This window comes from Cyprinus carpio, chromosome B1 (genome assembly GCF_018340385.1).
Source record: "Cyprinus carpio isolate SPL01 chromosome B1, ASM1834038v1, whole genome shotgun sequence".
Classification (NCBI taxonomy): domain Eukaryota; kingdom Metazoa; phylum Chordata; class Actinopteri; order Cypriniformes; family Cyprinidae; genus Cyprinus; species Cyprinus carpio.
Window position 1 is genome coordinate 30,325,408 of NC_056597.1, and position 13,510 is coordinate 30,338,917.

Sequence of the window (13,510 nt, forward strand, 5' to 3'; positions counted from 1 at the left end):
TGAGGAAATCAGGCTAGACTAGAGATGAATTTAAGGCTGATGATACATGGGGCAACTTTTTCAGCAATGTTGCTGTCAGTAGGCAACCAGGTGAGGCACAGGGCTCATAGATAGAAATCTGTTGCCCTTTCTCAACAGGAAAGTGCCCAAACAACATCTATCATCAGGCTAAGAATTAGACAGACAGAAAGACAGACAGACAGACAGACAGACAGACAGACAGACAGATAGATAGATAGATAGATAGATAGATAGATAGATAGATAGATAGATAGATAGATAGATAGATAGATAGATAGATGTTCAGGAATCTATGTTGCTAAGACACGTGAATAAAAATGTCTGCCAAACGCTAAAATGGTTAATGTCTTACTTGGGTTCAGAGGTCATTTCTGCTTCACTGAAGGCAGAGGGCTGACTCTTCGTGGGTTGATCACAGCTTATTTTAGAGGCAGTGTCCTCTTCTCTCTTCTCTTGTTGACTCATTTTAGAGGAAACGTCCTAATCTTCTGTCTCTTCACGTCCTCTCATCTGTCAAAGAGTGTTGGAAACATAGTTTAAAAGATATAATAAAGATAAAAAGAACTAAAAGAAAAAAATAATTTGAAAATCAGACTGTTGTTACAGCACCTCTGTGAGCATTTTCATTAAACTAACCTACAGCCTTAGAATCTATGCTGTGTTGGTCAGTATTTATCTTTTTTTTTTTTTACTATTTAATACTGTACCATAATTTGGATAGGCCTACAGATGTGTAGTACATTGCTTTTCAGCTTTGTCGAATTCACAGATAATGGGAACACACACTTACACATACAACATCAAAAATGTAATCCCATATAAAAAAAAATATCAACCCTAAATAGCAGCTCATTTTTATAGGACTACATGATCACATGAAGAATATGTTATGCACATACCACAAAAATACGCTGCTGTATAAATATAAATAAAAATATATTTTTTTCCTGCTCTCATCTCGCATCAGATGCTGTTCTCTTCAGAGTGAGCTAGGGATGCTCACTACTGTAGTCAGCTGGTTTGAACTTCTCCCTCTAGTGGTGCAGAGCGTCATTACATCAGCCATAATCTGCTATATATATTTAAAGTTTTGCTGGGTTCATACTGAATCTAATTATGAGTGTTTTTATTTTTTTATTATTATTAAAACCAAGTACTCCTCACTGCAGACTGTAGCGCGTTGACATCACGTATGTACGTCAGGTATGTGTTTACCGCACATGTGCAAAGTGACGTAAGGTATGTCTATAAAACGCATGCGCAGTAACGTGGTGTTGTCACGTTTATGTATTTACAGTAAATACGCGTGCGCGCCGTACTGACTGGCATTAATGCGCATATCCAGGTTCATTCACTTCCGGATGTTCGTAAGGTATGGTGGATTTGAGATTCGGTGGCAGTAAAGCAAAAAACATTTAATTACTTTTGTTTTCTTAAAAATGTGAGTTTGTGTTAATGGCTTTTAATTGTAAGGATGCTTTGGTCATAATCATAGAGCGTGTCATTGCAAATCTATTTCAAACATTTGACATGTTTTATGATATAGTATTTGAAGTACTGGTCTTTAAAGGGTCTTTAAAAGTCTTATTTCGGAGACTAAAATGAGCCTTTAAAGATGTCTTAAAATAGAGCAGAAAGACTTTACTAATGTAAGTAATGCCATTGATGGTTGCATGCATTAAAAAAAAAAAATAGCATATTTGTAATCTTTTTCATTAATTAACATTATCAAAGATTAATAGATACTGTAACAAATGTATTGGTCATTGTTGTTAGTTCATGTTAATTAATACATTAACTATTGTTTACCAATGACACCATATTGTAAAGTGTTACCTCTTAAATTTACCTTCATGTGACTTCATATGACTTTTTAGGGACACTGTCAGTGAGAAGAAATTCAGAGAAGAGACCCACTTCATGTGGCTATATAGTTCTTTAACTCCTTACCATGTAGTGAGTACTGTGAAAAGTATCTGTCTCTTTTCATCTCTCTGTCTGTCTCCTCTCAACTATCTGTTTTTGTTTTTCTCTGATAGACTGTATCAGAGGCTCACAGGTTCACCAGCGCCTCTTCTTCCTCAGGACACTGAAGAAGAACCAGCTCTCTTCAGCCATCCTGGTGAACTTCTACCGGTGCAGAGGGTGGTGAAAACTGTCCAACGCATCACAGGGACACCACTTCCTGCTATTGAGGACATACAGAAAAAAACTGCAGAGGGTGGTGAAAACTGCCCAACGCATCACAGGGACACCACTTCCTGCTATTGAGGACATCCAGAGGAAACGCTGTCTACTCCTCACACCCTGACCACAGACTGTTTAACCTCCTGCCCTCCGGGAGGTGCTTCAGGAGCCTCTGGACAAGGACTAGCAGACTCAGGAACAGCTTTTTCCCTACAGCTGTCTTCTTACTGACACCCCCCCCACACACACACACACAGACACACACCCCCCACACACCAAACACACACACTCCTCACCCCTTCTCATCACTACATCTGATTTACAAATAAGCAAAAAACAGTAAACTTGTTATTACATGAACTACTGGACAACCAGGACAACTAGAGCCCCAGATACAGATCCCCTGTAAAGACCTTGTCTCAGACGACCACCGGGACAAGACCACAGGAAACAGATGATTCTTCTGCACAATCTGACTTTGCTGCAGCCTGGAATTGAACTGCTGGTTTCGTCTGGCCAGCTGAGCCTGGTTTCTCCCAAGGTTTTTTTCTCCATTCTGTCACTGATGGAGTTTTGGTTCCTTGCCGCTGTCGCCTCTGGCTTGCTTAGTTGGGGACACTTCATTTACAGCGATATCATTGACTTGATTGCAAATGATTGCACAGATACTATTTAAAACTCAACTGAGCTTTTAGATGACATCACTGAATTCAATGATGAACTGCCTTTAACTGTCATTTTGCATTATTGACACACTGTTTTCCTAATTAATGTTGTTCAGTTGCTTTGACGCAATCTTTTATATAAATAAAGATGACTTGACTTGACTACCGATAGGCCTACCCTCCAAAAAACATAGCACTTCATTTTTGTATGAATACATTGGTTACACTAAGAATAAGTTTTGAACTTACCACGAAATACTGCACCGTTGCACCGTTTTAAGAGAGTAATACAATTTTAAAGCCTTGAAATGGCGTAGTTTATTTTTCTATTTTCACTTTCTTTTTCTGGTGACCCGTTATGACCTCCTCCCACATATTACACACAACAACAGTGATATACTTTCTCTAGTGGCGTCAAAGCACGTCATTCTCATTAAGCTCAAATTAAGCTCAGCACATTAACTACACATCAGGGGGAAAATATCAGATTTAATAATAAAATAAGTAAATAAATAAAATGCTGTTGTGCTGATAAGGCATAATCTCCAAACTAATCCATACTGTATTTTGAATTTCCAACCTTGGTTTTAATTATTAACAAAAAAAATAATAATAATGTTTTGAGTTAACATCTGGTATGTTTAATAAGGTTTGTAATGTGATTCATGAATTTTTTTTATTCTTTTCAATAACCACAGAAACAGTTTAAATTGCCATCATGCTCTTCAGCTTTAAGGATACATTGCCTACAATGCTTTTGTAAGGTCCACGCACTCAATCCAAGGAAGGTATTCAGTGCTGGCTGAAGGTTTCTTGTGTGTTCGGTCTTTTCAGCATGCCAAGTTATTCAATTTAAAGTTAAAATCTCAAATCTGACTCCATTTCATGATCTAATCTGACTCCATTTTGTATGTCTCAGAAGATCAAAGTGTCTGAATTTCTGTAATTCTTACACTTTGCTAGACTAAGAGTGTGCAATGAGGAAGATAACTGTGTGACTGATTCAATGGATGCGTCCAAATGCTGAATAATGCTGTCTTTGAAGGAAGCTTCCCGAGGTAGGAAGACATCAAGACACATCCAAATCCAATGACAACTCCACTTCCTGTCTCCTGAGATGCCTTCATCTGATCGAGTTTTGAAGGCAGCATAGATGTATCCTTCAGTGCCTATCATATCCCCACAATCCTGTGCATTCCCATTCCATGATGGAACTATAAAAAAAAAAAAAAAATCATAATAATAAACATGGAGGACGCAGCCATTGTGTGCGCGCGCTGCAGAAGTGATTACCTTACTGTATAACACTGCTCAAATCTTCAGTAAACAGTTCTTTTGTTTTTAATACAAGTCATAATTGGTCATTATTGCCTACTAAAGAAGATACAACACACTTTGATTAGATACCTGTGTGTGTGTGTCATATTCCTCTGTGTTCATCATGTGCCAGTCATCTCACAGCAGTCAGATGATCCAGACAGAACAGAGACAGACTCTGTCCCACGGAGAGATGACTGTCCTGCACACACAGACTCACAGAGACCCCCGTCCAGCAGCAGAGACTCCAACAACATCCATAGTTAGTACATGAGAGAGCCACCAATGAAGATGAAGAATGAAAACATACTGAGAGATGACAGGAGATATCAGAAAGTCTCTGAACACATGCTGTAATCACACACTACACTACATCACCTGTTTCAACTCATTGTTTAGAGTCTGAATCTCCTAACACTGAATCTGAGCTATAAACACATATAACGTGACAGACAGTGAATGTGACTCATCATGTGCAAAGATTTATTGAGTAAAACCAGTAACTCAGTGTCACACTGTGCAGCTGTTACATTAAAGAGACATTTTCACCTGATCTGATGCTTACGTCAGGTAGGTTAAGTCATATGAAAAATGCTTGTAATTTATTTTGACTTTAATAAAACCACATTTTTAGGTTACATGACAAAATGTTTTAAAATCAAAACAGGAAGAACAAAAAAGAAAACTAAAAGTATAATGCCAGGGTAGCAACAAAACACATGACTTGCTCAGAATTATAGTTTTAACTACAGATAAAGATAATTTAGCAATAATAATAGTTAAATATAGGAGCCAAAAATGACTTCTGCAACACTAAAATGATGTATCAAGACTCTGTCATTTAAACCCTCTGGAGTCGATTAACGTGTATACGCGTTTTGCGGCTTAATCTCCTGATAACGCCGAAAATAACTTAAATTGCACTTTCAGTTTTGATCTTACAGATAAAAGCAATACATCAATCAAATCTGTAAAGGGTCTACTTTTTTTGTATACACTCATGATAAAAACAAAATGCTGTACTTTTGTAGAATAAAGAAAATAAACAGAGTGCGTTATCTGCCATCTCTGTCTCTGTCACCTCTCTTCACAGACACCTAAATGAAACAACCCGAATCTCAGCGAATACTTGCCTCAAATAAAAGATAAATATATGTATAGAAAGCTTGAAATGTCTACTTTTAAATAAACAGATTCAAGTAAAAAACAAATAATCTATTTTTATGTAATTTGTATGAATGTAAGGACTGGTCCAGTTTCTCCTGTATCGTCTCATTATAGATAATGTGTTCCCGCCTCCCTCTTAGCGCGCTGTTCATATGGAAATGAACTGAGGTGAGCCAGGTAATCACGTACACGCCCCCGAGAAATGACATAAAACGTCAAGATTCATCATAGAACTACTTACTTTTTTCTGCGCGTTTGGATGATGGCACGCTACACGGGTGAAGAAGCACTTCGGATGGTCCTGGACAGCGACGAAGAGGCTACTTTCTTCTTCTGAGGCTACCTCAGAGGATGAACATGACTCAAATGACGAATGTTTGCATTTTGAAGAACGTCTGGATACAGCGGAAGATATAATTCCTGACGAGTAAGCCTTTTATTATTACCTTCATGATTTAAAATGTTGCTCAGCTATAGCCTATTTAATATCTACATTTGGACGTCTCCAAACAGGCTGACTAAAATCAGAGCAAAGTGCGTATTTATTATGATATATGATGATGATATATAGCCTATATAACTATATAATACATATATAAGGCTATAGGCCGATATAAACATAAATAGGCTACAATATTATCTCTCTTACAAAAAATAATGTAATCTATTTTATTTTATTTTTTATTACATTTTTATTTTTTATTTTTTTTTTACATTGTGGATTGTTTAGACTATATTTTTCCAAATGGTGAAATTGTTTACCAACTTAGCTTTTGTTGGCGAACATCAGATGTGGTAAAAGTTTCAAAAGTGTTATACCCGGCTATTGGCATTCGCAATCGTCCGAGGTGTAAATGTATCATAAAGCTGCAAAGGTCGCTGATAAGTGGGCCATCGGCAGACATATACGCGCATCTATTCTTATATCAGTTGATATCAAATCTTCCTGTATGGTCCTCTGGTAATTGCTAACAACAGTTTCAATTTTCTTTTAGGACTGTGGCTGCATCACCGGCATCATGCATAACAAAGGCACGCGAGTCCCGTGTTTTGACTTCGCTGGAAAATCATACTGAGTAAGTGCAAAGTATTGTACTTTTATTATGCCTATGCCTAAATAATATGGAAACATTATTTGTGGTTTGGATGACACAATAAGCAAATCTTCCTGTATGGGTTAATAGAATTGTACTATTGATATGCCTATATCCCACATGAAAAAAATATATTGTAATTTAGCTATAGTAAATACTATAGTGTTTTTGAACCATACTATAGTAAAGTGTATTGTGTATATATTATAGTATTTACAACACTAATTCTTAATAAATGTCACCATAACAAAAAATTACAAATACTTAAAACATAAAACACCTTCATGTTTTACCTACATCAAAAATGCTAATTTTTATTTTTATTCTTTATTTCAGATGTGAAAATAACCTGTGGCAAAGAGAGCTAAAGCAAATAAGCATCCCACTTGGTCATGGAAAACAGAGGAAGATATTGACATGGCTCCACAGGCTCTGAGATTCCTGCCCACACAGGAACCTGGACCACAACTAAGACCATGTGATGCACACACTCCCATGAGTCTATTCAAAAAGTTTTTTTCTGAAACTGCTGTGTCAACTCTGTGTCGAAACACCAATGCTCAGGCTGCCAGGGCATGTGGAAAGGAATATAAATATAAATGGACAGATGCCCGCATCAGTGAGCTGTACTGCTACATTGGGCTACTCTTCTACATGGCCATGGTGAAGTTGAGTTCCATCACAGACTACTGGCGGCAGAACAATCTTTTCTCTGTTCCTTTTCCTGCCACAATCATGTCAAGGGACAGATACCGCACCATTTCATGGAATCTGCACATGAGTCACCCAGATGCAGACCAGGACAATGACAAAAAAAAGGGGCACAGCTGAACATGACCGTACATGAAAGCCAAGCCAACCAAATGGGGATTCAAGTTGTTTGTTCTTGCGGACTCATCAAATGGATATACTGCAGACTTTGCTGTTTACACAGGAAAGAAACCACTTCCCCACAGGCCATGGACTTTCATATGACGCTGTGACATCTCTGTTGGACCCGTACAGTTTTGGGCTCTGGGTACCATGTATACATGGATAATTTTTTACACTAGTCCCAAAGCTCCTAAGAGACTTGTTCGCTTTGAAGTTCGGGTGCATGTGGGACTTACAGAGACAACAGGAAAGATTGCCCTCGGAATGCAGCTAACTCACTCACCAAAAAATCTGTGAGGGGCTCCATCAGGTGGATTCGAGACAAACATCTTGTGTTTGTGAAATGGATGGACACACGAGAGGTGTCTGTCTGCTCCACCATCCATGCTGCTTATACAGGAGACAATGTGCAGAGGAGGGCGAAAACACAAAATGGATGGAGGACAAAGAGTTTTTCCATGTCCTGCACCTGTGACTGCCTACAAACCAGCACATGGGGGGCGTTGACCTGTCTGATCAGCTGTTTACAATACTACAGTACACAGCACAAAACAAATGAAGTGGTACAGAAAGCTTTTTCTACACTTCTTGGACATTGCTGCCACCAATGCTTTTATTGTGCACAAAGAGCTTTATGGCACCATGACCCACAAGGAGTTTATGGAAGAACTAATTGCAGAGCTCTGTGGTGTGTCACAGAAAAATACCACCCAAGCGGACCAGTGCTGACCATGTGCCTTTTCCCCAGGAACTGAGCAGACATCAGATGCCACTACTGGTCGCCGGACTTGTGTGCTTTGCAAAGCAAGCATGGTAAGAGGCAGGACACTCCTTGGAAATGCCAGGCATGTGATGTGCACTTGTGTGTCCAGGTGAAAAGGAACTGTTTCCTAGAGTGGCATAAAGATGTTATAACTGTGCAATTCTGGGTACTGTGTGACATAGTGACCCCTTTTTATTTTATCTTGCACTCTTCCTGTTTACATTTTTTTTTTTTTGCACTTTTTCCTGTTTCCATTTTAATTTTTTTTTTTTTGCACATTTTCACCTTGATTGTGTCTTCTGTGTTTTTGCTAACTTCTAAAGTTATTTTGTGTGATAGTTAAATATTCTAAATAATAAACAAAAAATATATACATTTATTTTGTCCTTTTCTTGTAATTCTTCCCCTCTCAGTCACACAGCTGACTGAATGGCTCATTATGCAGCTCATTATGCGGGCCTTTGTCTTCTCAGGTGTGAAGGACAATGATATTCATGATAGTTCACGCCCTCTCTCGCATAGACCCTTTCTACACAAAAAAACAAGTGTCTTAGAAAATGTAAATCAATATATTGTTCTCTGTGAGTGAGTAAACAAGATGATTTTCACATCATTTAGAAAGAAAAATTCTAGGCTACAAGCTCCAGTTCTCAAAAGTCCCGGGGAACCAATTTTCTGTAGTGTGTTTTATTGCCTTATTCAAGTGATTTAACATTTTTTAGTTTTTTCACTAACCACGCATAACATTTTTTTTCTCAAAAACACAATCATGTACATACATGCTGCTCACATATTATTATAGCCTAGTTTTGTGCTGATTACAGTGAGATTAAACTTTAGCCATTTAGATATTTATAAGAAACTGAAAAAAGCACAAATGTCAGGGCATGCCAAAAACTTCTCCAAGCCCCAAAAATACCCTTAGACTCCAGAGGGTAAATAAGTCACAATATCTAACATTAATAAGATTTTATCAGCATTGAAAATCATTTCAGTGTCGCAGAAGAGGTTCTCATTTAAATTATGCAGTGACTATTTGCATGTGAAATTGCGTATTTTCTTAGCAATTTATACAACTTATTGCAAATAGTGGCAAATACCTGCAACTCAGCATTGCAGTACATTACAAAACAGTATGCAATAATAACGTATTATAACAGTAAGGGCCCTATTTTAACGATCTAAACGCAAAGTGTAATGCGCACGGTGCAGGTGCACTCAGGGTGTGTCCAAATCCACTATTGGCACATGGTCTAAACGGGTTGTCCCTACTCTCTTAATGAGTAATGGGTGTTTTTTGGGCGTAACCTGCAATAAAACAATCAGAGTCCAATCTTTCATTCTCTTTAAGATCCAGTTGTGCTCGTGTCAGGGCAGATTTGCTATTTACACGGCGGAATTTGGCAAGCTCAAAGACAGAACGCGTCTCCGAGATGAAACGGAGCTGCTCGTGCGCAAGCAAATATATTCTGATACATAATTCTGACACATGCGATGACTATCCATTATGACATGTAGGCATTTTTATATTTAATTAGCCTACAAAAAAATCTTATGCATCGCAATCCTTTAATTTTTAATATTTGGCATGTTTGTGATTCACCTTCCTAGAGAAAAATATGGATGTCTCTTTGCACAAGACGTAAGATGCGAGCTCACACACACACACACACACACACACACACACACACACACACACACACACAACTCTCTTCTTCCACACACACACACACACACACACACACACAGGCATGCACTCGCATGTACGTACATTTATTCCAGATGGTTTTTCACACTGAAAGCATCAAAACTGTCTAATGTCTATAAGTTGAGTTATGTTAGAAAAAAAGGAAAAATATAAGTTTCTGACTGCTTGGAAAAATAGACTATTTGTTTGTGACATCTCAGTTGTTTCTCACAGCAGATTATTTAATCTAACATAGAGACAAAGAGGATTTAAACACCCTGAACCCAGCGTAGAGGGGTTCAGTGAATGTGGTGTTGAATGTGTGTAAGTGTGTGAGTGTGTGTGTGTCAGAGACGCTGAAGTATGACAGAGTGCCGGCCGACACATCCACATACACTCCTACTCTAGTAGAGGATGAAGGGGCTGGTATGTTAGTTTTTCTTATTATCATGCCAGGCAGAATATCTGTTTTTTAGTGCAGTACAGACTCCAGGATTTGTCATTGTATCCAAACCAAGATTCACTTCCTCCTTTCCTGTTGATTCCTTTATATGTCACTGCTATATAAGCCCATCCGCTCCATTCAGCCTCCCAGTAACAGCGTCCAGTCAGACTCTCTCGACTCAGAACCTGCTCATGCTGCTCAAATCTGTGGTTCTACTGTGGTTCTTGATGACACTCTTGAATGTGTGTTGCCTTTCTGTTTGCCTTCAGAGAGGATGAGTTGAGTGTGTGCTGTGGTTTGGATCCAGTGTGAGATCACAGGCATCTGAACACAAGAAGAGACATCACAAGTACATTAAGTTTCAGAGCTCTGAGTGTGTGTGTGTGTGTGTGTGTGTGTGGTGTGTGTGTGTGTGTGTGTGTGTGGGTGTGTGTGTGTTCTGGCATATATGACTGAGAGGAATATAATGACAAAATTTGATATCACAGGTATTTCAATGTAAACATGGTTTATGAGGACACTCTCTGTAAACCAAATGGGTTTTATAAAAAAAAATTAAACCTAAACATACTAAACAGCGTTTATTTAAAAAATCTAAAATGCAGAAAATTTTATATGAGGGGTAGGCGGAGGGTAAGGGGATAGAAAATACATTTTGTACAGTATAAAAACAATTACACCAATGGAGAGTCCCTACAAGCCACATATACAAGAATGTGTGTGTGTGTGTGTGTAAGTGAGAAAAAACACCTACATTTTCTCAGTCCCGGTATGATTCTCAAAGGGTCCCCATGGTCAAAACTAAACAGAGACAAATATAAGCAACCGATGAATAATGTGTGATGATTTGAAGTGTGCAAGAATGTGCAAAGATATCAGTGAGCATTTTAAAATCAATGAATACAGTTTTTTTTTTTTTTACATAAAGCATTCAAACAGAGAAAACAGGAGTCAAATTCAGGTTTCTGCAAAATTCTAATAAACTCTAACAGAGCTCCAAAGACAGATGAAAAAAAACAGCATTCATAATCACAAAACAGTAAGAATAAAGTGAAGATCAAGCAAAACGACAGATTTCATGAAGAAACAGAAAAAGCATATTAAATTCATAAATTGAAGCGTAAGCGTAAGTTCTACTAGGAAGACTAAATGTCACGTCACATTACAATTAAGGTCTAGCCAATCGGCTCTCAACACGATGGATATAAAAGCGTGCTATTCACATCCTATTTGTGTTTGCAGATACCGCCGCTGTCATTTTTGCGCAAACTGTCGTTTAGGCTATTGCCTGATTTTCACTGGGTTATTTGCAGTTAAGTTCGTCTCCTGCAAGCTACTGCGAGTTTGACATTCCTCTCAAGATGCACGTTAGATAGTTGGCTTTGCACTGGTGTCGTGAATGTTTTTGGTCGTTAGTAGTGTTGGATGATACACAGGCTTCGGAGTTTTCTCGGCAGAGGAAGTGAAACATTGGCGGAGTTTCGAGTGCTTTCCAGTGTTTGCCAGGTTTTTTCAAAACCGCCAATTGCTACTCAAAACTATCCCAATTGCATTTCGAGAAGGGTTCCCTGAGGAGATAAAAAAAAAAAAAAAAAATAACAAATTCACATTCCAGGCGCTAAATATCACATTATTGGGGTCGCTTCAACTCGCGGACATGTAAAGCAACCCGCAGCAGCAGTGTTACAATATCCCAATTTCTCAGAAAAATCGAGGACATGGCAACGCCGGTGCTTTCCGAGCTGTCGCGTCGGCGCTGCTTGTGTCTCTATCAACAAAATATTTCATCTGTACGCTCACGTGAACCTGCACGCATGAAATCTCTCTGGGCCTGCTGACGGTCTCTTTCGGCATCTCGCCTTCATCAGCCTACACCTTTATAAGTATCACTTTTGTTTTATGCGCTTGGGCATACATTTTATTCTCTGCAAGGTTATTTGCTCAAACATTTAAGATAAAGCGTTTGGTGTTGCGTAATGGTTTATCTAGCAAACTAGCGCTGCATGATCAAGATGTTAATCAAACTAATACATTCAATGTTTGGAACAACTATTTTGTAATGAGGCATTTTAAGGCTTGTTATTAAAGGATAACAATCTTTATAGCCTACTGATAAAGATCGTTGCTCGCATTATTCCTTCTGAAAAATGGGCTATGTTTTGCACACCTTTAAGTATTTTTTGTCTTAATCATATGCTTTTGTCTTTGTTCATTCAGTCATTGTTTCATTCGCATCTATCTACAATAATTCTGAATGCCTCGTATAGGAATGGGGGTCACTCGTCGGGTTCCCATGGCTATATGGAGTCATCAAGCTTCGTGGGAATTCCATGGCTGCAGATGCAGAGAACTTTGGCTCTCACCTCATCTTTACACAGGTCACTCTTTGGACTGGCGCTATTATGAAGCAGGCTCTATCAAGCTGATGTATATGGTTATCTTTCATTTGAGTTCTAGGTAAGAGTCGGCTCATCTTTAAAGTCCACGTGAACTGGAGGTCGCTGCTGACTTTATTTCAGTGTGGTGACGTATTTCCAGCTGAAACGAATTATTGAATAGAGGGCATGGTTTTGTTTGCACTTCTAGTCTCTGTCTTTCACTTATCGCAAACTAATGGCTGGAGGGGTGTGTTTAAGGATATTCTGCCCATGCCGTCAAACTGACGTCATTAGAAAAGGAATGCATTCCACAGCGGAAGTAAATGTTCAGATTTTGATTAAGGATTACAAAGAAGATTATTTCTTTTTCTTTTTCAGCGGATTAACTTGCACAGATCATTTACATCAATACTAGCCATGAGTGCTAGTAAAGTCAATTTTGATTTCTCGCAGACTTTAAGTTATAATCGAGGCTTGTTTGGTCTTAGCCGGCTGTTGCTGCCTTCACCTTACACAGACTGCTGAGGCACTTTGCATAACTCTGCTATGATGGTCATGAGGGACGTTGTCCATTACAGTTTATGAAGTTTGGCCTATTGTGGCCTTCACATGTCACAGCGACTTTGCTTAAATTGAGTATCTCTTTTTATGGTCATGCTGATCTGGCTCATTTTCTATTTTTTTGGGGGGAGGACAGGTTGCTCTGCAGTTTCTGGCAGTTAGATGGAGTTTTATCAGAGTGCGCAGAAGTCTAGCCTAAAGAATTGTATCTGTGTATATGCTCTTAATGTCTGCTAGAACCCTAATTCTACCTCTTATCAATTAACCTAATCACCTTCTCAATGAGGTGGTTTAGAATTCCTGTAATTTGCCATCAGGCTGCTATGTTCATGATCCTCCTCATCAGATGTCC

At 38.6% G+C, this 13,510-nt stretch overlaps 2 protein-coding genes across 2 annotated transcripts in view; both read right to left on the reverse strand.

Annotated features, from left to right (window-relative positions):
* The window catches only part of LOC109080469 (NACHT, LRR and PYD domains-containing protein 12-like), a 303,365-nt gene that overhangs the window by 110,280 nt on the left and 179,575 nt on the right, over positions 1–13,510 (reverse strand). The window contains 1 exon segment of the mRNA XM_042717471.1: positions 374–531. Within this exon segment, the coding sequence (XP_042573405.1) occupies positions 374–486 (113 nt within the window). The 5' untranslated portion in view covers positions 487–531.
* The window catches only part of LOC109062937 (NACHT, LRR and PYD domains-containing protein 3-like), a 71,460-nt gene that overhangs the window by 8,085 nt on the left and 49,865 nt on the right, over positions 1–13,510 (reverse strand). Inside the window, exon 9 of the transcript XR_006153858.1 lies at positions 9,691–9,794. The gene's annotated coding sequence lies outside the window, so the exon portion shown is untranslated. The remainder of the gene's footprint in view (positions 1–9,690; positions 9,795–13,510) is intronic.